The following is a 24,108-nucleotide window of genomic DNA, read 5'->3' on the forward strand; positions in this document are numbered from 1 at the left end:
GAACCAACATGAGCCTGAAAACCTTCCTCCGCTCTTTTGTCGGGAGCAGACAGTACGATTGAGCCGCCCTGTTGCCCTGGGCAAAATTCTCCTTTAACCTCCACATCCATTCTGTGACGGGAGCTTCTCCATTACAACTGGTCTTTGGATGACAACCGGTGCCACCGCTGCCCATGCCACTCATGGTGCCCTCTCCTGCGGCCCAGCTCACTGCCCAGCAACTCCACTCACTGAGGGACATTACCCAGGCTAATCTCCTGCAAGCTGCTGATGCAGCCAAGAGGGGGTCTGACAAACACCGCTGCCCAGCTCCCTTCTATAAGCCGGGAGATTGCGTATGGGTGAGCACTCTCCATATCCGTCTTCAAGTGCCCTCAATGAGGTTGGCACCTAAATACATTGGTCTGTTTACAGTAAGCGAACGTCTGGGCCCGGTCTCCTACCATCTTCGCTTGCCCTCTAGTTTGAAAATACACAATGTGTTCCACATCTCCTTGTTGAAGCACTGGTGCTCTCCTTGTTCCACTGCAAGCCACCAGAACCCCCAGACATTGCCTCAGAAGAAGACCAGGTCTACCAGGTCAAGGACGTATTGCATGTGAGACGCAACCACAGATGCTGGGAGTACCTGATTTCCTGGGAGGGATTCAGACCAGAGGAGAACATCTGGGAACCCGCCTCGAATATCCTGGACAAATCCCTTCTCCAGCAGTTCCACCGGACACACCCCAGCAAGCCTGGTCCTTCAGTGAGGGGGCATAAAGGGGGGGGTACTGTTGGGAATCCTGGCCGCAGCAACTCGCGGTCGGTCCCCCTTACCAGTACCGGCAGGCACCCAACCCGGACTCCCTCCTCGATGGCCCGGGGTGGCTGGGTCCCGAATCCAGTGACAGTGTTTCTCTCACGCAGCCCCGGATGCCACCTACTTCCTCTCAGCATGCACTCTCCTAGGCGCGGGCGCATGTAGCTTGCCCCTATTTAAAGGAGCCAAGGAGGGAAACCCTGGCCCAGCCCCCGAAGATGACATCACAGGTCGGGGCTATTTAAGGTTGAATCAGCTTCCTGTACCTTGCTTTGGCAACAGGTCCTACTCGTGAGAGTGTGTTGCTGCTGCGTTCCTGAGTTCCTGCTTGTTCCTGAGCCCCTGATCCTTTGACTGTCCTCCTGGTTCTGTCCTCGGCTTGGCTTCCTGACTCTGCCCATCTTGACCTTTGGCTTGTCTCCACATACCGCTGGTTTGCTGCCTGCCCTGACCCCAGGTCTGTCCACGGATTCATCTGACTTCTGCCTGCCTCGACCTGGACCTCCTGATGCCACCTCTTGACCTCTTGGACCCTAGTCAAGAGAAGACCCGCACCTAAGTCCTGCCGGCCCCAGCACCCAAGGGCTCAACCTGAGGGGAACGTGGGCTGGTATAGGTGAAGCTCCAGCCGGGTCTTCTTCGCCAGTACTGCCTCTTGGAGATGAGGACCACTGGGGGCCGTCTTTCAGTGGTGGCTCCACACCTCGTCCCGGTTCAAGGGTCCACACCGCTAACAAGATTAGAGGGTAAAAGCTGGGATAGGTGCTCCCCTATGAGGAAAAAGTAGATGATGTGCTCTGACTGTATAAAAAAATCTTGTAGGACAACAAAGTGGATTAGATGCCAAGTAATGTCCGTTTAGAATCTTTATTATGGAGACTCGTTCATCCAATATAATGATATAATAATGAACAAGTCTCCATAATAAAGATTCTAAACAGACATTACTTGGCATCTAATCCACTTTGTTGCCCTCACGGCATTTTTAGATCGCCTACCCTCTTGTTTTATCGGTCTCAAAAAACCTTGTAACCATCTCAGTGTGCGGATATTTGAGTTGGATTTCCTGAGTTAATCTCCTATAGAGTATCATGGCATATGCTGTACCATGTTTGTTATTTTTCTAGGGTTAGGACTCTGGGGTCTCTCTGAATTGAGATGGTATGAGTAAGGAGCTAGAGTACCTTATCCCTACATTTTGTCCATGGTGGTTTGTTGGAGACCTTTAATTGATTGAGGAGGGAGGTTTTTTTCACCCTTTCTGCTTCATATTTGGGTTCACCTTTGAGTGACACCTTTTTGTCAATTTTATGTTTATGAGGACCAAAGGGCCTGGGACTCAAAGTTTCAGATGACTGAAGAAGGAGGTGCCTTTTTATCTAGAAAGGATATGAGAAAAAGAGGTGTCATAGGTCAAGAATGGACTCTCATCCATACTGGAGAAGTATGATTTTAGATCTTATGCTACGGATGTGTGGGAATTCTGGTGCCCCAATGGTACTGCAGATTGTGAAGATAAATAAAGACGAATGCAAGAGAGGTATGAGGAATGGGTCTGTGTTTAGTAATGGAAGTAAATTTGGATACATTTCTACCTATTCCAATGGGAAGAACTGGAAATGAAATGGTGATGTGAGAAAAAGTGAAAGGCCAAATTATCCACAGAACAGGCTGGGAGTAATGGGAGAATTTCTTGCTAATGTTCATTTCGTGAAGATCAATTGGACTATTTTCAAATTAAGCTATAAAGGACCATCAATTTACTTTTACATCTTATTAGTAAAATTAATTAGAACCCATCCAGTTTGGTAATTGTGAAGTTATTTGAGGAGATCTTCATTCATTTATTTTATATTTTGCCTTTTCAGTCACTTCAAAGTGGAAGATATTTCCCTATCCCCCCTGGGCTCACAATCTAAGTTTCTACCTGAGGAAATGAAGGATAAAATGACTCACAGAAGATCACAAGGAACAGTATTGGGATATGAACCTTGGTTATCCTAGTTTACAACACACTGCTTGACCCACTAGGCTAGTCTGCCACTTTGTCAGTGATGTTGACAAAGGGAAAGAAAGAGAGAGATTGGAAGTAAAATATCTAACAGGGTCTTGAAACTGAGCTTCACTTGCAGGGGATCCTGGACTGTCAGAGAAGTGTATTAAGTGTGTGAGAACTGTGCAATTAAGGTACACAACTAGGTGTGAGCCTTTAGATCCAATATCTTGTTTTTCCCACCCAGGAATAACACTATCGTCACTATGAGACTGCTTATTCTTTTTAGCCTCTTGGGAAAGAGGATTTGTGGAGGCTGCCAAATCTGGAAATATTTTGAATAATATAATATGAACATTTTCTTTTCAAAACCCGTTCAGGTGATGCAAATGGTCTATCATAATTCTTTCCTGCTTAAGGCCTGTTTCTTACTAAATGTTGTCACATTGCCAGATCGCCATGTTAGCAAAATGATGTAACACTTGGGCAGAAATATGCAGGCTAGGACACCAGTGCTAGAGGACAGAATGGCGAATATCTCCACGGCGACCATATATTTCCCACGAGTGCTCAGGTAGGCTGGTAGGAAGGAGGTCCAGACACTAAGAAACACAGTCATGCTGAAAGCAATCCACTTGGACTCATTGTAGCGGTCTGGAAGTTTCCGGGCTTGGAATGCTATGAGGAAGCTGATGCCAGCCAGCAGGCTCAGGAATCCCAGCATGCAGTAAAAGGCGATCCGTGAGTTCTCATTGCACTCCAGGAGAATTTTGGCTGGAGAGTCCTTCCAGTTAATCTCTGGGAAAGGAGGATACATGCATATCCAGGTGACGCAGATGCTGGCCTGAATTGACAAACAGCTCAGGATAATAGTGACTGGGGTTCTGTAACCTAACCACCTTCGGTATATGCTATCTGGGGACCTGGCCTTGAAAGCCACCACAACCACGGTGGTCTTGGCAAGAATACAGGCCACACAGAAAGAGAAAACCAGTCCGAAGGCAGTCTGGCGTAGGACACAGCGGAGCCCTACAGGCTTCCCAATAAAAATGAGAGAGCAGAGGGAGCAAAAGATGAGGGAGGCTAGGAGAAGGTAGCTGAGGCCTCGGTTGTTGGCCCTCACAATGGGGCTGTGTCTGTGTTGGATGAAAATCAACAGGAGCAAAGCAGCAATCACTGAGAGGAAAATGGCAGCGGCTCCCAACCAAGCCCCCAAGGTGTCACTGAAAGAAAGGAACTCCACCACTCTCCTGATGCACCGATCTCGCTTCTGGTTGCTCCAATGGTCATTAGGACACTTGATACACAAAATGGCATCTGTAAGAATATAAACAATACTTAGTGCTGTTTCAAATTATAGATTTCTAGAATCCATTCATGGATAAAAGACGTGAAAAGTTAGAAAATAAAAGAATATATCTGGATTCTTAAATGCGGGAACAAAACCAAACTAACCAAAGCAAGTTTCCTAACTTCAGAATGATTGATTTCAAGAAAATTAATGGTTATATACTAAGGAAGCCCTATGAGTGCTAGAAGGCTATAAAAGATACATCAACAGTCCCTGGTGGTCTAGCAGGGTGCACAGAAGCGCCGGCCACCTTTTGCCCCATCATGTGACAGGGGTTACCGGTGCCATTGGGCAGCCACTCTCACATGGTAGGGGCAAAGGGTAGCCGGTGCCAGTTTGACTAATGGCAGCTGCCAGGTCCCCTGCTCGGTACAGCCAGAAACCCCCATGCCTCCAGAGAAATAAAGAAAAGGAAAAGCAGTTTGTTTGAAAGCCTGAGTGTTTAAACGTTCTACAGAGCAATGCTCAAGCCTCCAGGGGAGGGAGAGAGAGGAGAAAAGAAGCCGAACATTTTTCTCCATTGTTTGAATTCTTCTGTTAATAAAAAGGAAACGGCTGAGTTGTGCTAGAAAAGCACTAAGAGAAAAAGAAAAATTTCCTGGGCTTCGCTTCAAAGGTAGTTCAAAGTTTTAAATGTAACAGACCAGCGAGTAGTGCTGCCTGTGTAGGAAGGGAAAAATTAATTCAGTTAGTGCTGGATAAGTCAGGATTTTATTTTGTATTTTCCCTGTGAAAGAAAAGTTCTGCTGCCAGTGGGAATATAACAGGGTGTGTCAAATGGCTATAGCTGGTGACTGAGAGAGAAGATATTGCAACATGTGCATTAAATGACAGAGACGAGGAATGAACATCAGGGCCAGGAAGACCCAAAGCAAGGGAGCTCATGTCTGAGGGAGGCAGCGTGCACTGGCATGAAGGAGCCAGCACAGAATGGTCTGAAGGAGACAGCACAGTCTCACTAGAGAAAGAAGATAGAGAAAAGACTGATACAGAAGGGGTTTCCTGGCTTCAGGTTAACCAGCAGGCTGAGAAAGAGTCTGCACCAGGGGAAGAGCTGGTGGAAATAAAGGAGGGAAAAGCATTGCTTCCAGCTGGAAAGCAGTGGCAATACCTTAGTGATCAGCAGCATGACCATATCATGGCTGAATCAATCCCCATGGACTGTGCAAAAGGGGGAGCTGAGTCACCGTGGCCAGAGATAGAAGGCAAGGAGCTCACTGGGACAGTGGTAGCTGCCTTGAGCCAGGATGACCAGTTGGCTGAAGAAGAGTCGGATTGTGTTCAGGAGCTTTGCCCCACTAACCCCCAAGAGGTGGAGGTGGCAGAAGAGGCCAAAGTTGAGGGCAAGAAAGGGACAAGTGTTCTTGGAGCCCAAGCCAAGAAGGATGGGGAGAAAATGGAGGTCCCAGTAGTCCAACTTGGAGAGGACAAGCTGCAAGATGGGACTAATGAACTGGACATTATAAAGAGTGGGACTCTGAGACTAACCAAGGAGGGTTGTCCAGAGAAACAAGAGAAAATGTTTGTGTTGAAAAAAGGAAAAGTCTAGTTATACAGGGAATCCTTAGCTGAGACCCCAGAAAGGTGGGAGAAGGGTACCTTGGGAAAAAGAGAAAGGACTCCAATTGAAGTGGATTCCCTTGAGTTAAAAAGCGAGGTAGTCCCTGATTTATGACCTTGTAAACTATACTACTGGGCAAGGCTCAGAGAAGAAAAGAGAAAGGCCCAGGTGTTAGCGCAACAGTGAAGTAAAGGAGTAGTGGGTTTATACTGTGGGTCTTGGCCCTGGTAGGAGTAGCCACTCAATTTGACATGATTGAGCTGAGGGGGAGTGTAGGTGACGGAGTATGCCTGAGAAAACCCCGGAATAGTGTAAAGGACCAGTCCCAGCCATCGCTAGTCCCAGTCCACCTTAAGACAGAGCATAATGAGTACCAGTGGCTCCGACGGCAGGATATAATGTAGCCTCATAGGCGAGCAGGGAGAAGCCTGGGAACCAGAGAAGAAGCCAGCTCCTTCCCAGAACAGTGAGTAAAGGCAGGAAGCAGCCTAAATATTTTGTGACTTCCAGTCCAGCCTCATCCAGCCTTGCCTTCTAGCTCCAGTCTTATTATGACTTGTCTCCTAGCCCAATCTGTCCAGCCTTGTCTTCCTTTCCTTTCAGTGACTTCTGTGTGTCCACATCCACCCTTGGCTGGTCCTTTGGATCCTGACCTGCCAACCACTTACCTGGACCCAACTATCTTGCTCAATGCCTGCCCTGACCTTGGCCCTCCTTTGACTTCTATAAGCCTGCTGTCTCCTCATCGCTGTGTCTCTGCCCTAGGGACTCGCTTAAGTCCTTCTGGTTGCCAGAAACCTAGGGCTCAAACCGTAAAGGAGGCAGCAGGTACAAGGTGAAGCTCCAAATTGTCCCGCTAGAGGGCGCATTTTCCAGTCTCTTGTCATAAACCTCAGGGGGCCCACTCTCAAAGCTGCATCAAACTGTGCCACTGCACTAAGGGCTCACAGAACCGAAATCATCATATTACCACTGTATCGAGCTATGGAGTGACTCCACCTTGATTATTGTGTGCAGTTATGGTCACTCCATCTCAAGAAAGACATAGTGGAACTAGAAAAGGTGCAGAAGAGGGTGACGAAAATGATAAAGTGGATGAATCTTCTCTCCTATGATGAAAGGCATGCAGGCTAGGGCTCTTCAGCCTGGAAAGGGGACATGATAGAAGTTTTAGAATCATAAGTGGGGTGGAACGGTTAAGTAAAGGACAATTATTTACCCTTTCAAATAACACTAAAACAAGAGGACACTCCATGAAACTAACAACCAGCAGATTCAGAACAAATTATAGAAAGTAGTTTTTCACTCAGTGCACTCAAGCTGTGGTATCTGCTGCCAGAGGACATGATCAAGGCAACTAGCAAAGTGGGATTTAAAAGAGTTTTGGACAAGTTCCTGGATAAAAAGAACATAACATATTATTAGCCATGTAGGCAAAAGAAAATTTTGATATCCCTGGAAGTGAGTACATAAGATCTTTTCATACTGGGTAAGACCGAGGGTCGATCCAGCCCAACATCCTATTTCCAATAGTGGCCACTCCAGATCACAAGTACCTGACAAGAACACAAACATTAAATGCTTCCCATGCTACTAATTCCAGTAATAGCAGTGGCTATTCCTTAAGTCAACCTAAGTTACTAAGCTGAAGGCAGCAGATTTCTTTCATGGTTCGTTAGAATATTTTAGAATTGCTTGCACCACTACAGTTCTGGAAATGGGGAAAGAAAAGTGGCAAGACCAAGCAGTGCCCCCATAGCCACAAAACATGAAAAATCTACATAGTGTAAACACTGAACTCCCAGTCTGGAGTGGAAGAGTTACTGCGGAAATATTTGGAGCTATTCAACATAAAAATTAAACTTTGGTAAAATGTCCCTAACACAGAGATTAAAAAAAAAAAGAAATTGTAAACATAAAAGGAAATTTGTTAACAAAACCAAAGTAATTGGAAACCAAATAAAACTAGTATATAACATTCAGAAGAAAAGGTGGGAGGCAAAGGGTAGGTGGGAGGGATTCAAAGGACAAATTTGAATTAATGACTGGAAGGGAGACAGTAAGCAAATCCAAGGCTCTCGTGCTAAGCTTTCAAAAGGGAACTTTGATAAAATGAGAAAAACAGTAAAAAAAAACCTGAAAGGAATAGCTACAAAGGTAAAACGTGTGCAAGAGGCGTGGTCATTGTTAAAAAAATACCATCCTAGAAGCACAGTCCAGATGTATTCCACACATTAAGAAAGGTGGAAAGAAGGCAAAATGATTACCAGCATTGTTAAAAGGGGAGGTGAAAGAAGCTATTTTAGCCAAAAGATCTTCATTCAAAAATTGGAAGAAGGATCCAACAGAAGAAAATAGGATAATGCAAAAGTGTTGGCAGGTTAAATGTAAGACATTGATAAGACAGGCTAAGAGAGAATTTAAAAGAAGTTGGCCGTAGAGGCAAAAACTCACAGTAAAAACTTTTTAAAATATATCCGAAGCAGAAAGCCTGTGAGGGAGTTAGTTGGACCGTTAGATGATCGAGGGGTTAAAGGGGCACTTAGAGAAGATAAGGCCATCGCAGAAAGATTAAATGATTTATTTGCTTCGGTGTTTACTGAAGAGGATGTTGGGGAGGTCCCCGTACCGGAGAAGGTTTTCATGAGTAATGATTCAGATGGACTGAACCAAATCACGGTGAACCTAGAAGATTTTGAAGGAGTTAATAAACATGTGGATAAAGGTGAACTGGTAGATGTAGTCTACTTGGATTTTCAGAAGGCGTTTGACAAAGTTCCTCATGAGAGGCTTCTAGGAAAAATAAAAAGTCATGGGATAGGTGGCGATGTCCTTTGTGGATTACAAACTGGCTAAAAGACAGGAAGCAGAGAGTAGGATTAAATGAACAATTTTCTCAGTGGAAGGGAAAGGGCAGTGGAGTGCCTCAGGGATCTGTATTGGGATCCTTACTTTTCAAGATATTTATAAATGATCTGGAAAGAAATACGAAGAGTGAGGTAATCAAATTTGCAGATGATACAAAATTGTTCAGAGTAGTTAAATCACAAGCAGATTGTGATAAATTGCAGGAAGACCTTGTGAGACTGGAAAATTGAGCATCGAAATGGCAGATTAAATTTAATGTGGAGTAGTACAAAGTGATGCATAGAGGAGATAATAACCCATGCTATAGTTAGTTACACAATGTTAGGTTTCATATTAGGTGCTACCACCCAAGAAAGAGATCTAGGCGTCATAGTGGATAACACATTGAAATCATCGGTTCAGTGTGCTGCGAGAATCAAAAAAGCAAACAGAATGTTGGGAATTATTAGAAAGGGAATGATGAATACAACGGAAAATGTCATATTGCCTCTGTATCACTCCTTGGTGAGACCGCACCTTGAATACTGTGTACAATTCTGGTCGCCGCATCTCAAAAAAGATATAATTGCGATTGGGAAGGTACAGAGAAGGACGACCAAAATGATAAAGGGAATGGAACAGCTCTCCTATGAGGAAAGACTAAAGAGGTTAGGACTTTTCAGCTTGGAGAAGAGACGGCTAAGGAGGGATATGATAGAGGTGTTTAAAATCATGAAAGGTCTAGAACAGGTAGATATGAATCGTTTATTTACTATTTCAGATAATAGAAAGACTAAGGGGCACTCCATGAAGTTAGCATGTGGCACATTTAAAACTAATTGGAGAAAGTTCTTTTTCACTCAATGCACAATTAAACTCTTGAATTTGTTGCCAGAGGATGTGCTTAGTGCAGTTAGTGTAGCTGTGTTTAAAAAAGGATTGGATAATTCTTGGAGGAGAAGTCCATTACCAGCTATTAATTAAGTTGACTTAGAAAATAGCTACTGCTATTACTATCAACAGTAATATGGAAGACTTCATTTTTTTTTAAATTTTATGTTTATGCCAATTTACAATAATTACAAGAACAAATCTTGATAGGAAAAAAAAAAGAAGAGATTACATTCATTCAATATCATAATACTATTATATAATTCAGAATAAACAGGAAAGTAAGATAATTACAGTATCTCTTCAAATTTTAAAGTCCTCAATAAGGAGGGTGGATCCTTTCAAACCTAAAGGAAAAATATACATATGACTTATTTGAGGAAATATACCAGATATTACAGCAACACATTTTTTTAAATTTTTTTTTACTTATGAGGGACTAGGAACATCCAGACAGGGTGCTTCAGTAGTTATGGGAGCTTTCCCCACTAAGAATTGAGTTAACTGGGGTGGATCAAAAAACACATAAGTATTCTGTAAATATTTGACCACACATTTGCATGGAAATTTAAGAAAATATCTCGCCCCAATTAATAAGATCTGCGGAATAGACTTAGTTTTTGGCTACTTGCCAGGTTCTTATGGCCTGGATTGGCCACTGTTGGAAACAGGATGCTGGGCTCGATGGACCCTTGGTCTAACCCAGTATGGCATGTTCTTATGTTCTTATGACAATCCAAAAGAGATGAAGAGACCCTGTCTCTATCGGGGCTCCTGCTCTACCTGTGCCCTCCCCTGAGAGATAAACGATCATTTACACTTCTCACATTGAAGTGATCGCCCATGCTCCCCTTCCTCAAATCTTGTATGAGAACTTCTAATCACTGGACAGTGACAGGGATCACATTATTCAGAAAGAAGAGGTTTTGCTGGTAAAAATTTATGTTTCTCAGATTACAAATCACACTACTTGAGAGAACCAGTCTTGGGAGATGAGTAAGAGGAAATAGACTTAATTTAAGAGATCTGCCAGGTAGTTGCAACCTAGATTGGGCACTGTCAGAGACAGAAAGTTGGGCTTGATGGACCTTGACCTGACCCGGCATAGCAATTATGTTCTTATCTACTTATGAGAGACTTACAAGAGAAGGGCACCATTAAACTTGTATAATGACAATCAGAAAATAGTCACAGATGCACTGACAAAACTTCAGTCCCGAGAACTCTGCTGGAAAGGATGAACACGAGGGACTGATTATTCAGCCGAGAAGGGTTATTGGACGCCCGATAGCAAAAAGATCACCCCCCTTGTTCAGACAGTAAAGGGTTTATATTCCCTGACTGTGTCATCAGATCCCAAATGGGAAGGGATGAAGCTGTAAATGTTACCCAAATAGGATATGACCTTTACTAATAGCCTGTCTGAGTCTCCATCTCCCTCCTGCCTATTGTATCTGGTCACACCAGCACAGTTCCTGTTTACAGAACTACATAACTGTGTATATAATGTTTATTATTTTTCTATACCAGTTTCCCAAGTAAAGAATCCTTGCATACTGCCACAGAAGAAAACTCAGTCATTTGTACTTCACAGTCAATGTTTCTCTTGGAAGCATGGGAGTGCAGTTAGTGTAGCTGGGTTCAAAAAAAGGTTTGGATAGGTTCTTGGAGGAGAAGTCCATTAACTGCTATTAATCAAGTTTACTTAGGTAATAGCCACTGCTATTAATAGCATCAGAAGCATGGGATCTTCTTGGTGTTTGGGTAATTGCCAGTTCTTGTGCCCTGGTTTGGCCTCTGTTGGAAACAGGATGCTGAGTTTGATGGACCCTCGGTCTGACCCACATGGCAATTTTTTATGTTCTTATGTCCCAGCTGCACACCCCCAATTCTGTTCCTGAACAAGATTGGGACAAACTGGTATCATAAGAAAAACCCATAAGCACCAACAGCCTATGCTCCAGAACCAATATGGCTATTCTAACTCTTAACTACTGGGAAACAAAAACAAAAAGGCAGAAAGGTTGAACACAATAATTATTTTCATCAATTAATATATTAAAATGATAATGATAAACATTTTCCCATTCCCTTTATCCCTCACTCATTCCATCACTTTCTTTACCACTATTTATATCTCATTTGTTTCTCTGTATCTCTTTATTACTCTTTAATCCAATATTATGATAGTATAAATATCTGCAATAACAAAATAGTATTTGGGAGCTACAAAGCACAAAACTCTGTCCTGACTATAGGAAAGTCAAGACCTGAATTTTAAGAAAAGGTGACCTTCAGTGACATCTCATGATTTTCATCACTGGTTAGGTGCAAGCCCAGGTTTCCTTGAGGCCCCTCTTCTCCCCCTCCTCTTTTCTCTTCCCCTTCACTGAGGTAGGCCTCACCAGTTTGGTTGGAGATCTCTCCCTCAGGACAGGGGGTACAGTGGAAGCAGCAGACAGGTCGTCCTTCCTGTGGAACTTTCCTGTACCCCGGGGGACAGCTCTCACTGCACACAGAGCGTGGGACCTGAGAAAGAAACGTAAGAAAGCATTAGTGCTGCCTAATTGTGAAGAGAAGATTATGGAGTCTGACAATTATCCAGACAGCATATCGCAATAAGTCCCCACAGGGCAGAGCCCTGTGGGAGGTGCCATCTCTTGCTGCGACCAAGGGCCCACAACTCACGTCAAAACATAACAGATTGCTAACTCCATCGACCCGGCTGAGCTCTCAGCCTTGAAGCCATCCCTGGCCTGGCTCAACGGATCATCGAGCAACAGAAATCTCTGAAGACACTAGCCGCTGCCTTCAATCAATTGAATGCCAGACTGAACTCTCCAACTACTCCAGATAAAAACGCCTCTGTTCAAGTGGTTGCTGTTCGTACCACTGTACCGCTACCAGCCTCTACACGCCCCATGGGGTCTTGTTGCTCTAGTAGTAATGGACACAGAGGAAATAGAGTTTTATTGTACAGCAAGTGATGAATATAGCCCATGTAGTGGATAAAGAATCTAGTCCAGTGGAGGAGGGTCTCAGATGATACAGCTCTGTCAGTACTCTGTTGCATGGAGATGAAGTCTCACCAGATCAGAGAAGGAGATGGGTCTGGTAGTGGTCCACGGAGCGGGGTAGGCCGAGAACCCGGTCACAGATGGAAGGCCAGAGAGAGGTAGATCCGGTAGTGGTCCGTTGAGCGGGATATGCCGAGAATCCACCGTTTAAATCAGTCACGACCAACAACACCTGAGCCACAAAGAATACCAGGCGCCCACAGAGAAAGGAAGAGAAAAGAAAAAGAAAGAACAAAAGGCAAGTGCCAAAAAATCCTTAAAAGCTTTAAAAAGAACCAGGGACAGCCGTGATCGGGAGGCAAGCCCCGCCCCCTCCAACATCACCAGCTGAAGCCGCGGACCGTTTAAATCGGTCGCGACCACCAAGCGTCGTGTGCCATGCATCGCGTGCCGAAGAGGCGCGACAAAGGGACACTCCCCTTTGTGCACCCCTTAGTGCAAACCTTAGTGCTAACACTAATAAGCTCTAAATCATCTTAAAACTTTCTTCCTAAACTACCCAAGAAATGACAACCCCTCATCCTCCTAACTACAAAAAGAACCACAGAAATGAACCGAAATTAGAAATTAACCAAAATGACATAAGCATGAAAACAAAAAACCACAAATACCAACACTGTAACTTAACTCATAACAACTCAAAAATATACAGCAGCTACTTAGCACTATCATTCATGCTTTTCAATGCACAATCCATAATAAAGAAAATTCCCATTATCAATGACTTTCTTCAAGATGAAAACCTGGACTTCACTGCAATCACTGAAACATGGATAAAAAACACAGACACAGTACTACTCAACCAAATCAACAAACCTTTCTACAAAACCTTCTCAATTCCCAGACAAAAAGAGAAAGGCGGAGGCCTAATGGTACTCATAAAAAAAAAAAAAACCTACAGATGGAATTACTCCCAACTAATAACTACATCCCTCTGGAAATTGCACTATTCGACTCACCAAAACTACAAATCCGTCTGATTTACTGCCCCTCCCCCCCCCCCCCAATACTCTGGATCAAAACTGCTCACCACTTATTGAATTCTTCCTGACAAAAATATCCATCAACAAGCCCATAATCATCTTAGGTGACTTCAACATACACATAGGGGCGGATTTTAAAACCTCTGCGCGCGCCGGCGCGCCTATTTTGCATAGGCCGCTGGCGCGCGTAAAGCCCCAGGACGTGCGTAAGTCCCGGGGCTTTCGAAACGGGGAGGGAGGGGGTGTGTCCGGGGGCATTCCCGAAACGACGTGGCGTTTCGGGGGCATGCCGCGGCGTTTCGGGGGCGGGCCCAGGGGCGTGGTCGAGGCCTCCGGACCATGCCCCCGGGACCGGAGGACGGAGCGGGGCTGCCGGCGACGCACGCAAAGTTAAGGGGGGGGGTTTAGATAGGGCCGGGGGGGGGGGGGGTTAGGTAGGGGAAGGGAGGGGAAGGTGGGGGGAGGGGCGAAGGTTGCACAAATGTGCACCCCTTGCGCGCGCCGACCCCGGATTTTATAAGATACGTGCGGCTATGTGCGTATCTTATAAAATCTGGTGTACTTTTGTTCGCGCCGGTGGCGCGAACAAAAGTACCGGTGCGCGTATTGTTTGAAAATCCGCCCCATAGATACCATCCCCCACTCCCACACTTGTTCCTCAATCATCGACGTGCTCTCATCAATTGGCCTTAGCCAAATCATCAATGGCCCAACTCACAAAGCAGGTCACACACTTAACCTCATCTTCATAAATACTAACACATGGAATAACCACCGAACAAAGATCACTAAGATACCCTGGTCAAACCACTCTATAATCCATGCAAATTTATACTCAAACCGTAAATTTACTACAATAAAAAATCCACCTAAATCCTTGATATACAGACCACCTTTTCACATTGAAACACTTCAAGAATACTTACAAACAGAACTAACAAACATAGATCCATCAAATGCAGAGAATGCAACTTCCTCCTGGATCTCCATCACCAAAACAGTAGCAGATAAGATAAACCCCATGATAAAGAAAACAATAAAAAACCCAAAACATCAGAATCAATGGTACAATGAAAACATCAAATCAGCCAACCGAGAACTCAGAAAAAAAGAGAAAACCTGAAGAAACAACAATAAATCATCCACTCTACTTAACGCATACAAAGCACAACTAACAGATTACAAAAACCTCATCCACAAAACAAAAAAATACTTCTACTCAAATAAAACAAACAAATACCAACATAACCCAAAGATGCTTTTCACCATAGTAAAATGCCTAACCAAACCTATCAACGATGACCAGCTATCTTCAATATCCAAGATCACAAGTAATGAATTAGCAGAATTCTTTAATGAAAAAATAAAAAAACATCATAAATAACAACCTCAACATTAACACCATCTCACAAAACCAGAAAAAAAACAGAAAATGTAAATCTCTCAAACTGTAAGTTGGCCCAATTTTGAAACTGCATCATCACTGGAAATCCAAACAATCATCAAAAATATGAACCCAGCAAAACACCCTATGGACTCCATTCCCATAACGATGTTAAAAAATATTGAACCTTCAATAACTAAAATTTTAACTGTGGAATTTTAACAGTGGAAACACTGAGAGGAGAGGATCACCTTGCTGGTGGCTGAAAGGAATCAGTAAGTTTTTGCTTGGGACATTGACATTGACTTTTTTAAAAGTATTGGGGCAAAGTTAACTATTTGGGAATATTATTTAGTGTGTTTGTGTGTTTGTGCCTTTAATAGTCAGGCAGTGAATAAACAAGTTAGACTGTTTGCATTTTTAAATAGTCAGTCAATAAGGTAGCAGTAGGTAGTGTGTTTATTTTTTAAAAGTCTGCCTGACTATTAAAGTGTCCTCCAGACTTTTAAAGAGCTAAGTGTTTTATTTAATAATAACTGAGTGCATTGTATTGAAAAACAAAAAAAAAACCACAAAAAAAAAAACAACTCCCACAAAAAAGTAGCCAGAAGCTAGAAATAAGCTAGGAGCAGTATATACCAAAGTAAAAAAGTTGAATAGTTCAGCTCAGTTACTCACCTTGGAAAGGTGTTGAGGTAGTGTGATTAGGTTTGAATAGGGAACAACATTTGTTAATCAAGGGAGCTGTGAGTCACTCAGGCTGACTAACTAAAGTTAGACTGTTTGTAATTTCCCACCCCTCGCCCACCCACCCCAAGCTCATCCCTTAATTTATAGGCAGGTGCCACTTGCACAAAAAAAACAAAACAAAACCCATCAAGAAAAACTTTATTGAGAATTTGATCAGACCCCAGTAGGCCACTACCAGACATATAGTGAATTCACTAATACATTTAAAGGAACTTAGACACATTCCTACTCCCATAGCAACCTAAAACTTAACTAGGAACTGATCAAAATTGAGATGAAGGCAGCAGTCCAGCAGCAAGAGGGGGGCTTCCCAGTCTTTTGCATCGAGTGTCACATGTATGATTTTTTACCCACCGGTGAGAAGTTGTACATGTGCATGCGATGCAAAGAGCTCCTGGCTCTCAGAGAACGAGTCCGATCTCTGGAGGCTAGAGTGGCAGACCTGGAGGAGCTGAGGGAGACAGAGAGGTATATAGATGAGACCTTCAGGGACATAGTAGTCCAGTCCCAACTTCAGACTGGCAGCCCTGGTGCTGCCTTGGAGGAAGAAGGTCTCATAATGGGAGAGCACCAACCAGGTGTAGCAGGAAAGGATCCTGTAGCAAGGACCTGCTCTCTAGGTGATGCATTGTCCTTTCGCACTGAGGATATCTCCCCAAGGCCTACTGCCCAGGAGGGAAGGGTTAGGTCGGCCGTCATAGTTGGTGATTCGATTATTAGGAATGTAGATAGCTGGGTGGCGGGTGGGCATGAGGATCGCCTGGTAACATGCCTACCTGGTGCGAAGGTGGCGGACCTCACGCGTCACCTAGATAGGATTTTAGAAGGTGCTGGGGAGGAGCCGGCTGTCGTGGTACACGTGGGCACCAACGACATAGGAAAATGTGGGAGGGAGGTACTGGAAGCCAAATTTAGGCTCTTACGTAGAAAGATTAAATCCAGAACCTCCAGGGTAGCATTCTCTGAAATGCTCCCTGTTCCACGCGCAGGTCACCAGAGGCAGGCAGAGCTCCGGAGTCTCAATGCGTGGATGAGACGATGGTGCAAGGAAGAGGGATTCAGTTTTGTTAGGAACTGGGGAACCTTTTGGGGAAGGGGGAGTCTCTTCCGAAGGGATGGGCTCCACCTTAACCAGGGTGGAACCAGACTGCTGGCGCTAACCTTTAAAAAGGAGATAGAGCAGCTTTTAAACTAGAACAAAGGGGAAAGCCGACAGTCGCTCAGCAGCGCATGGTTCGGAGAGATGTATCTTTAAAGGATACTAATGATGCATTAGAATTAGGGCATCCCGACAGTGAGGTTCCAATAATTAGAAAAGTAGTCCAAGTGCCTGTAACTAAAAACCCACCTGAGCTAAAAAATTCTAACTTATCCCTATCAATTAAAAAGCAGAATAAAAATACAAACAAAAAACAAACTTTGAAATGTTTGTATGCTAATGCCAGAAGTCTAAGAAGTAAGATGGGAGAATTAGAATGTATAGCAGTAAATGATGACATAGACTTAATTGGCATCTCAGAGACATGGTGGAAAGAGGATAACCAATGGGACAGTGCTATACCGGGGTACAAATTATATCGCAATGACAGAGAGGAGCAGTCGGGAGGAGGTGTGGCGCTTTATGTCCGGGATGGCATAGAGTCCAACAGGATAAACATCCTGCATGAGACTAAATACAAAATTGAATCTTTATGGGTAGAAATCCCTTGTGTATCAGGGAAGACTACAGTGATAGGGGTATACTACCGTCCACCTGGTCAAGATGGTGAGATGGACAGTGAAATGCTAAGAGAAATTAGGGAAGCTAACCAAATTGGTAGTGCAGTAATAATGGGAGACTTCAATTACCCCAATATAGACTGGGTAAATGTATCATCGGGTCACGCTAGAGAGATAACGTTCCTGGATGGAATAAATGATAGCTTTATGGAGCAATTGGTTCAGGAACCGACGAGAGAGGGAGCAATTTTAGATCTAATTCTCAGTGGAGCACAGGACTTGGTGAGAGAGGTAACGGTGGTGGGGCTGCTTGGCAATAGTGATCATAATATGATCAAATTTGATTTAATGACTGGAAAAGGAACAGTGTGCAAATCCAAGGCTCTCGTGCTAAACTTTCAAAAGGGAAACTTTGATAAAATGAGAAAAATTGTTAGAAAAAAACTGAAAGGAGCAGCTACAAAAGTAAAAAATGTCCAAGAGGCGTGGTCATTGTTAAAAAATACCATTCTAGAAGCACAGTCCAGATGTATTCCACACATTAAGAAAGGTGGAAAGAAGGCAAAACGATTACCGGCATGGTTAAAAGGGGAGGTGAAAGAAGCTATTTTAGCCAAAAGATCTTCATTCAAAAATTGGAAGAAGGATCCAACAGAAGAAAATAGGATAAAGCGTAAACATTGGCAAGTTAAATGTACGACATTGATAAGACAGGCTAAGAGAGAATTTGAAAAGAAGTTGGCTGTAGAGGCAAAAACTCACAGTAAAAACTTTTTTAAATATATCCGAAGCAGAAAGCCTGTGAGGGAGTCAGTTGGACCGTTAGATGATCGAGGGGTTAAAGGGGCACTTAGAGAAGATAAGGCCATCGTGGAAAGATTAAATGATTTCTTTGCTTCGGTGTTTACTGAAGAGGATGTTGGGGAGGTACCCGTAAGGGAGAAGGTTTTCATGGGTAATGATTCAGATGAATCAAATCACGGTGAACCTAGAAGATGTGGTAGGCCTGATTGACAAACTGAAGAGTAGTAAATCACCTGGACCAGATGGTATACACCCCAGAGTTCTGAAGGAACTAAAAAATGAAATTTCAGACCTATTAGTAAAAATTTGTAACTTATCATTAAAATCATCCATTGTACCTGAAGACTGGAGGATAGCAAATGTAACCCCAATATTTAAAAAGGGCTCCAGGGGCGATCCGGGAAACTAGAGACCGGTTAGCCTGACTTCAGTGCCAGGAAAAATAGTGGAAAGTGTTCTAAACATCAAAATCACAGAACATATAGAAAGACATGGTTTAATGGAACAAAGTCAGCATGGCTTTACCCAGGGCAAGTCTTGCCTCACAAATCTGCTTCACTTTTTTGAAGGAGTTAATAAACATGTGGATAAAGGTGAACCGGTAGATATAGTATACTTGGATTTTCAGAAGGCGTTTGACAAAGTTCCTCATGAGAGGCTTCTAGGAAAAGTAAAAAGTCATGGGATAGGTGGCGATGTCCTTTCGTGGATTGCAAACTGGCTAAAAGACAGGAAACAGAGAGTAGGATTAAATGGGCAATTTTCTCAGTGGAAGAGAGTGGACAGTAGAGTGCCTCAGGGATCTGTATTGGGACCCTTACTTTTCAATATATTTATAAATGATCTGGAAAGAAATACGACAAGTGAGATAATCAAATTTGCAGATGACACAAAATTGTTCAGAGTAGTTAAATCACAAGCAGATTGTGATAAATTGCAGGAAGACCTTGTGAGACTGGAAAATTGGGCATCCAAATGGCAGATGAAATTTAATGTGGATAAGTGCAAGGTGATGCATATAGGGAAAAATAACCCATGCTATAATTACACGATGTTGGGTTCCATATTAGGTGCTACAACCCAAGAAAGAGATCTAGGTGTCATAGTGGATAACACTTTGAAATCGTCGGTTCAGTGTGCTGCGGCAGTCAAAAAAGCAAACAGAATGTTGGGAATTATTAGAAAAGGAATGATGAATAAAACGGAAAATGTCATAATGCCTCTGTATCGCTCCATGGTGAGACCGCACCTTGAATACTGTGTACAATTCTGGTCGCCGCATCTCAAAAAAGATATAATTGCGATGGAGAAGGTACAGAGAAGGGCTACCAAAATGATAAGGGGAATGGAACAACTCCCCTATGAGGAAAGACTAAAGAGGTTAGGACTTTTCAGCTTGGAGAAGAGACGACTGAGGGGGGATATGATAGAGGTGTTTAAAATCATGAGAGGTCTAGAACGGGTAGATGTGAATCAGTTATTTACTCTTTCGGATAGTAGAAAGACTAGGGGGCACTCCATGAAGTTAGCATGGGGCACATTTAAAACTAATCGGAGAAAGTTCTTTTTTACTCAACGCACAATTAAACTCTGGAATTTGTTGCCAGAGAATGTGGTTCGTGCAGTTAGTATAGCTGTGTTTAAAAAAGGATTGGATAAGTTCTTGGAGGAGAAGTCCATTACCTGCTATTAAGTTCACTTAGAGAATAGCCACTGCCATTAGCAATGGTTACATGGAATAGACTTAGTTTTTGGGTACTTGCCAGGTTCTTATGGCCTGGATTGGCCACTGTTGGAAACAGGATGCTGGGCTTGATGGACCCTTGGTCTGACCCAGTATGGCATTTTCTTATGTTTCTTATGTTTCTTATCATAAACCTATCCCTCACTGAAGGAAACTACCCTGAATGCCTAAACTCTGCAATTATTAAACCCATTCTGAAAAAGAACAACCTTGATCCAAATAATCCACTGAACTACCGACCCATATCAAACCTACCCTTCATTGCCAAAATCATTGAGAAAATTGTATACTCCCATCTCAGCGACCACCTTGAAGAAAACATCCTACTTCCCACTAAATTTGGCTTTAGAAAGCAACTGAACACAGAAACATTATTACTATCTTTGAATGACACCGTACTCAAAGGTTTTGAAAATGGCACAGCTACCTTCTGGTATTACTCGATCTATCAGCAGCATTTGACAAGGTAAACCACTCCATTATGATAGAATGACTATTGGAAATTGGTGCAAAAGAAAAAACCCTAAAATGGTTCACATCATATCTTTCACAAAGAACATACCAAGTATGGGTCAATAATACCCTTTCAAAAAAAAATAAATCTTGACACCGGAGTCCCCCAAGGATCCGCACTATCAGCAACACTCTTCAACATTTATCTCCTTCCAATATGCCACCTCCTATCAAACCTCAACCTGACCCACTTCATATACGCAGATGACATTCAAATATTAATACCAATAATCAACTCGTTGGAAGAAACCTACAAAAAAACAGCCACCTACCTAACCAAAATAAAACTACTATCCAACTTGAAACTCATACTAAACTTTGATAAAACTGAAATAATCATACTGGACAGAAAGAACAACTTTCCTCAACCACCTCCACTCAACTTAATTTATTATTTATTTATTTATAGATTTTTTATATACCGGGGCACGTAGATAACATCACCTCAGTTTACATACAAACATTAATTCAGCAAAGTGCTTTACAATATAACATAATAACTGAAAAAATACAGTACCATGAATAACTATGTATTAAGAGAATAAAAATCAATGTATGAGTGTCTGTGTAGATAAACTAGGAAGAATAGAATAGGACTTAGTTCATTAATAGTAGGCTTTTTTGAATAACCAGATTTTTAAGTTTAGTTTAAATTTTTTGTGGCAAAGTTCCTGGCGTAATTCAGACGGCATGGTGTCCCATATTGTTGATCCAGCAATGATGAATGAACGTTCTTTTGTAGAAGAGGGATTGGTCAGATTAGGTGCGGGGATCTTCAGTTTAGCTAAATGCTGGAATCTAGTTGGGCGGATTGATGTTTTGAATTGTAGATGATCGGGGAACCAGAGCATATCTCTGTTGTGAATGGCTTTATGTTTAAGCGTCATGGATTTATATATTAATAAACCAAAAAGTGGCTATCACTCCGATCAATCATGCACGCAACCTTAGAGTCATAATTGACAAAGAACTCTCCTTCAAAAATCACATCACAGCTAAAATCAAAGATGGTTATCACAAACTCCTACATTATGTCATTTAAAAACTTTCCTCTCCCCCAATGACTTCAGATCAGTCCTTCAACTACTTATATTCTCCAACCTGGACTACTGTAACTCCCTATTATTCAACTTACCTCATAATACCCACTACAGATCCTGCAAAACACAACTGCAAGAATACTCACTGGATCTAAAAAAACATGATCACATCACTCCCACACTTATATTTCTACACTGCTCCCAATAAAATTTAGGATTGAATACACATTTCTAGGGGTGTGCATTCGTTTTGAACGCATATGTAAAACGCAACTTTTTTTTTTTTAACTTAAAAAAAGTGATGATGCGCAACACATTGCATTTTCAACTTATTCAACATAGCTACGTTGAATACGTTGAACCTAAATAAACACTTAAACCCCCCACCCTCCTGACCCCCCCAAGACTTACCAAAACTCCCTGGTGGGCCAGCGGGGAGTCAGGAAGTCATCCCTGTATTCCTTTGCGAGGAGCACGTGACGTCGGCGTCACGTCGGAGTGACGCCGACGTCACGTGTTTCTCCGCGCCTCCGCTCCGGGACCCCTGTTGGACCCAACTGGAACTTTTGGCCAGCTTGGGGGGGGTCAGGAGGCCCCCCCAAGCTGATCTTCTATCTTATTTCTAAATGGCTCAGTCTGTTTTATCATCAGATTCCCCAACTCGACCATAGTTTCCCACAAAGATTCTAACGTTATCTGTTCCGGTTTTTGTGGATTGTAAGGAAACATTTTTAAACTTAACTGCTGCGGCGTGGATGTGCTCCCAGGTTGATTCAGCTCTATTCCGCCTCTGTCTGGGCTGCCAAGGTCAGCTTCAGGCCCTCCGGGCTGTTCTTCCCCGCTGTTTTCTCCCGTTGGTGAACTCCCTGACCGGTACTCGCCGCTAGCACTTTCGGCTTGCTGTGCTAACGGGTTCCCATCCGGGTCTCTCAGCATCGCTGGATTCCTGGGCGCTTGCTTTTGCATCGGGGACAAAGTTGTTTCAGAGTCCGGTAGGGAACTCAGCTCCTCTCCTTCAGTTCCCTGCCCTTGTGACTCAACTCCCAATGCTGCTGCTCCTCCCCTGCTGGTGCAGGTTTCTTTTTTGTAGGAAAAAAGGATGGCACCTTATGCCCCTGCATAGACTACAGGGGTCTGAATGAAATTACCATCAAGGACAGGTACCCCCTGCCCTTAATATCAGAACTGTTTGATAGACTCCAAGGGGCCAAAATATTTTCCAAATTGGACCTCAAAGGAGCTTACAACTTGATGTGTATTAGAGGATGAGATGAATGGAAGAATGCTTTTAACACCCATGATGGATACTTTGAATACCTCGTCATGCCCTTCGGTTTAAGTAACGCACCTGCAGTCTTTCAAAATATGATGAACGACATCTTAAGGGACTTACTGTATTAATGCGTAGTAGTACATCTTGATGATATACTGATATTTACTCAGGATCTGCAAAGTCATGAGGAGGATGTTAAGAAAGTCCTAAGATGCCTGCGTGAGTACAACCTTTACACAAAGCTTGAGAAGTGCAAATTTCACAAAGAAGCTGTACCCTTCCTGGGATATATCTTTTCGAAGAAGGGTTTTCAAATGGACCCTAAGAAACTTGAGAGTATCTGGGACTGGCCTCAACCCACAGGCCTGAAGGCATTACGTTGATTTACCAATTACTATCAATCCTTCATTAAAAACTACTCTTCATTGAAGGTCCTCTAACTGCTATGACCAAGAAGGGAGCCAACCCTTCCAATTGTTCTCCTCTGCCTTCATGATGTTCAAAGAGGCTTTTCAAAAGAAGACATGTCTCCACCACCCTGACCCACACCATCCTTTCATCGTGGAGGTTGACGCATCCGCCGTTGGTATGGGGGTGGTTCTAAGTCAGTACAGCGAATCCAATATATTTCATTCTTGCTTCTTCTTTTTTAGGCGATTCTCGCCTGCTGAGAGAAACTATGGGATAGGAGATAAGGAGCTCCTCGTGATCAAACTGGCTTTTGAAGAGTGGCATCCCTAGCTAGAAGGCGCTCAACACCAAATAGTAGTATACACTGATCACAAGAATCTAGAGTACCTTTGACATGCTCAACGACTCAACCACTGTCAGGCAAAATGGTCCCTATTTTTCAACAGGTTCACTTTCCTTTTGAAATACCATCCAGGAGAAAAGAACTCTCGGGCTGATGCCCTATCACACTCCTTCTCACCTCAGGACATGCCAGATGAACCCCGTCATATCATCGATCCCGCAAAAGTGGTCCTCGCAGCCACCCACACGGTACCTGCTGGGAAGATGGGGGTGGCCAGAAGTTTAAGAAAAAGACTGTTGAAATGGGCACATGATTCTCGTCTGGCAGGCTATCCTGGACAGAGTCGCACTTTAGCAATATTGCAAAGATACTATTGGTGGCCCACCATGAAGAAGGATGTGCAAGCATACATGGGTTCCTGTGCTGTATGTGGTAAGAAAAAGCCACCACCCGGGCGACCTTGGGGTTTATTACAACCTCTACCATCACCGGATGAACCTTGGACCTATATCACTACTGATTTTGGAGTGGACCTGCCATCATCCAGCAGCAACAACACCATTTAAAAAGGAACTCAAAACCTGGTATTTCAATCTAACTTTCCGTGATGGCGTCGGTTAAG

The 24,108-nt window shown here is 43.3% G+C and overlaps 1 protein-coding gene across 1 annotated transcript in view; it reads right to left on the reverse strand.

Annotated features, from left to right (window-relative positions):
- Positions 1-3,192: 3,192 nt before the first annotated feature.
- LOC115098460 (extracellular calcium-sensing receptor-like) overlaps positions 3,193-24,108 on the reverse strand; it is a 42,760-nt gene continuing 21,844 nt past the window's right edge. Inside the window, exons 4-5 of the mRNA XM_029614958.1 lie at positions 11,851-11,974; positions 3,193-4,112 (exon numbers count right to left, since the gene is read on the reverse strand). Coding sequence (XP_029470818.1) covers positions 3,193-4,112; positions 11,851-11,974 — 1,044 coding nt within the window. The remainder of the gene's footprint in view (positions 4,113-11,850; positions 11,975-24,108) is intronic.

The sequence above is a fragment of the Rhinatrema bivittatum genome, chromosome 1, assembly GCF_901001135.1.
Source record: "Rhinatrema bivittatum chromosome 1, aRhiBiv1.1, whole genome shotgun sequence".
NCBI classification, from domain to species: domain Eukaryota; kingdom Metazoa; phylum Chordata; class Amphibia; order Gymnophiona; family Rhinatrematidae; genus Rhinatrema; species Rhinatrema bivittatum.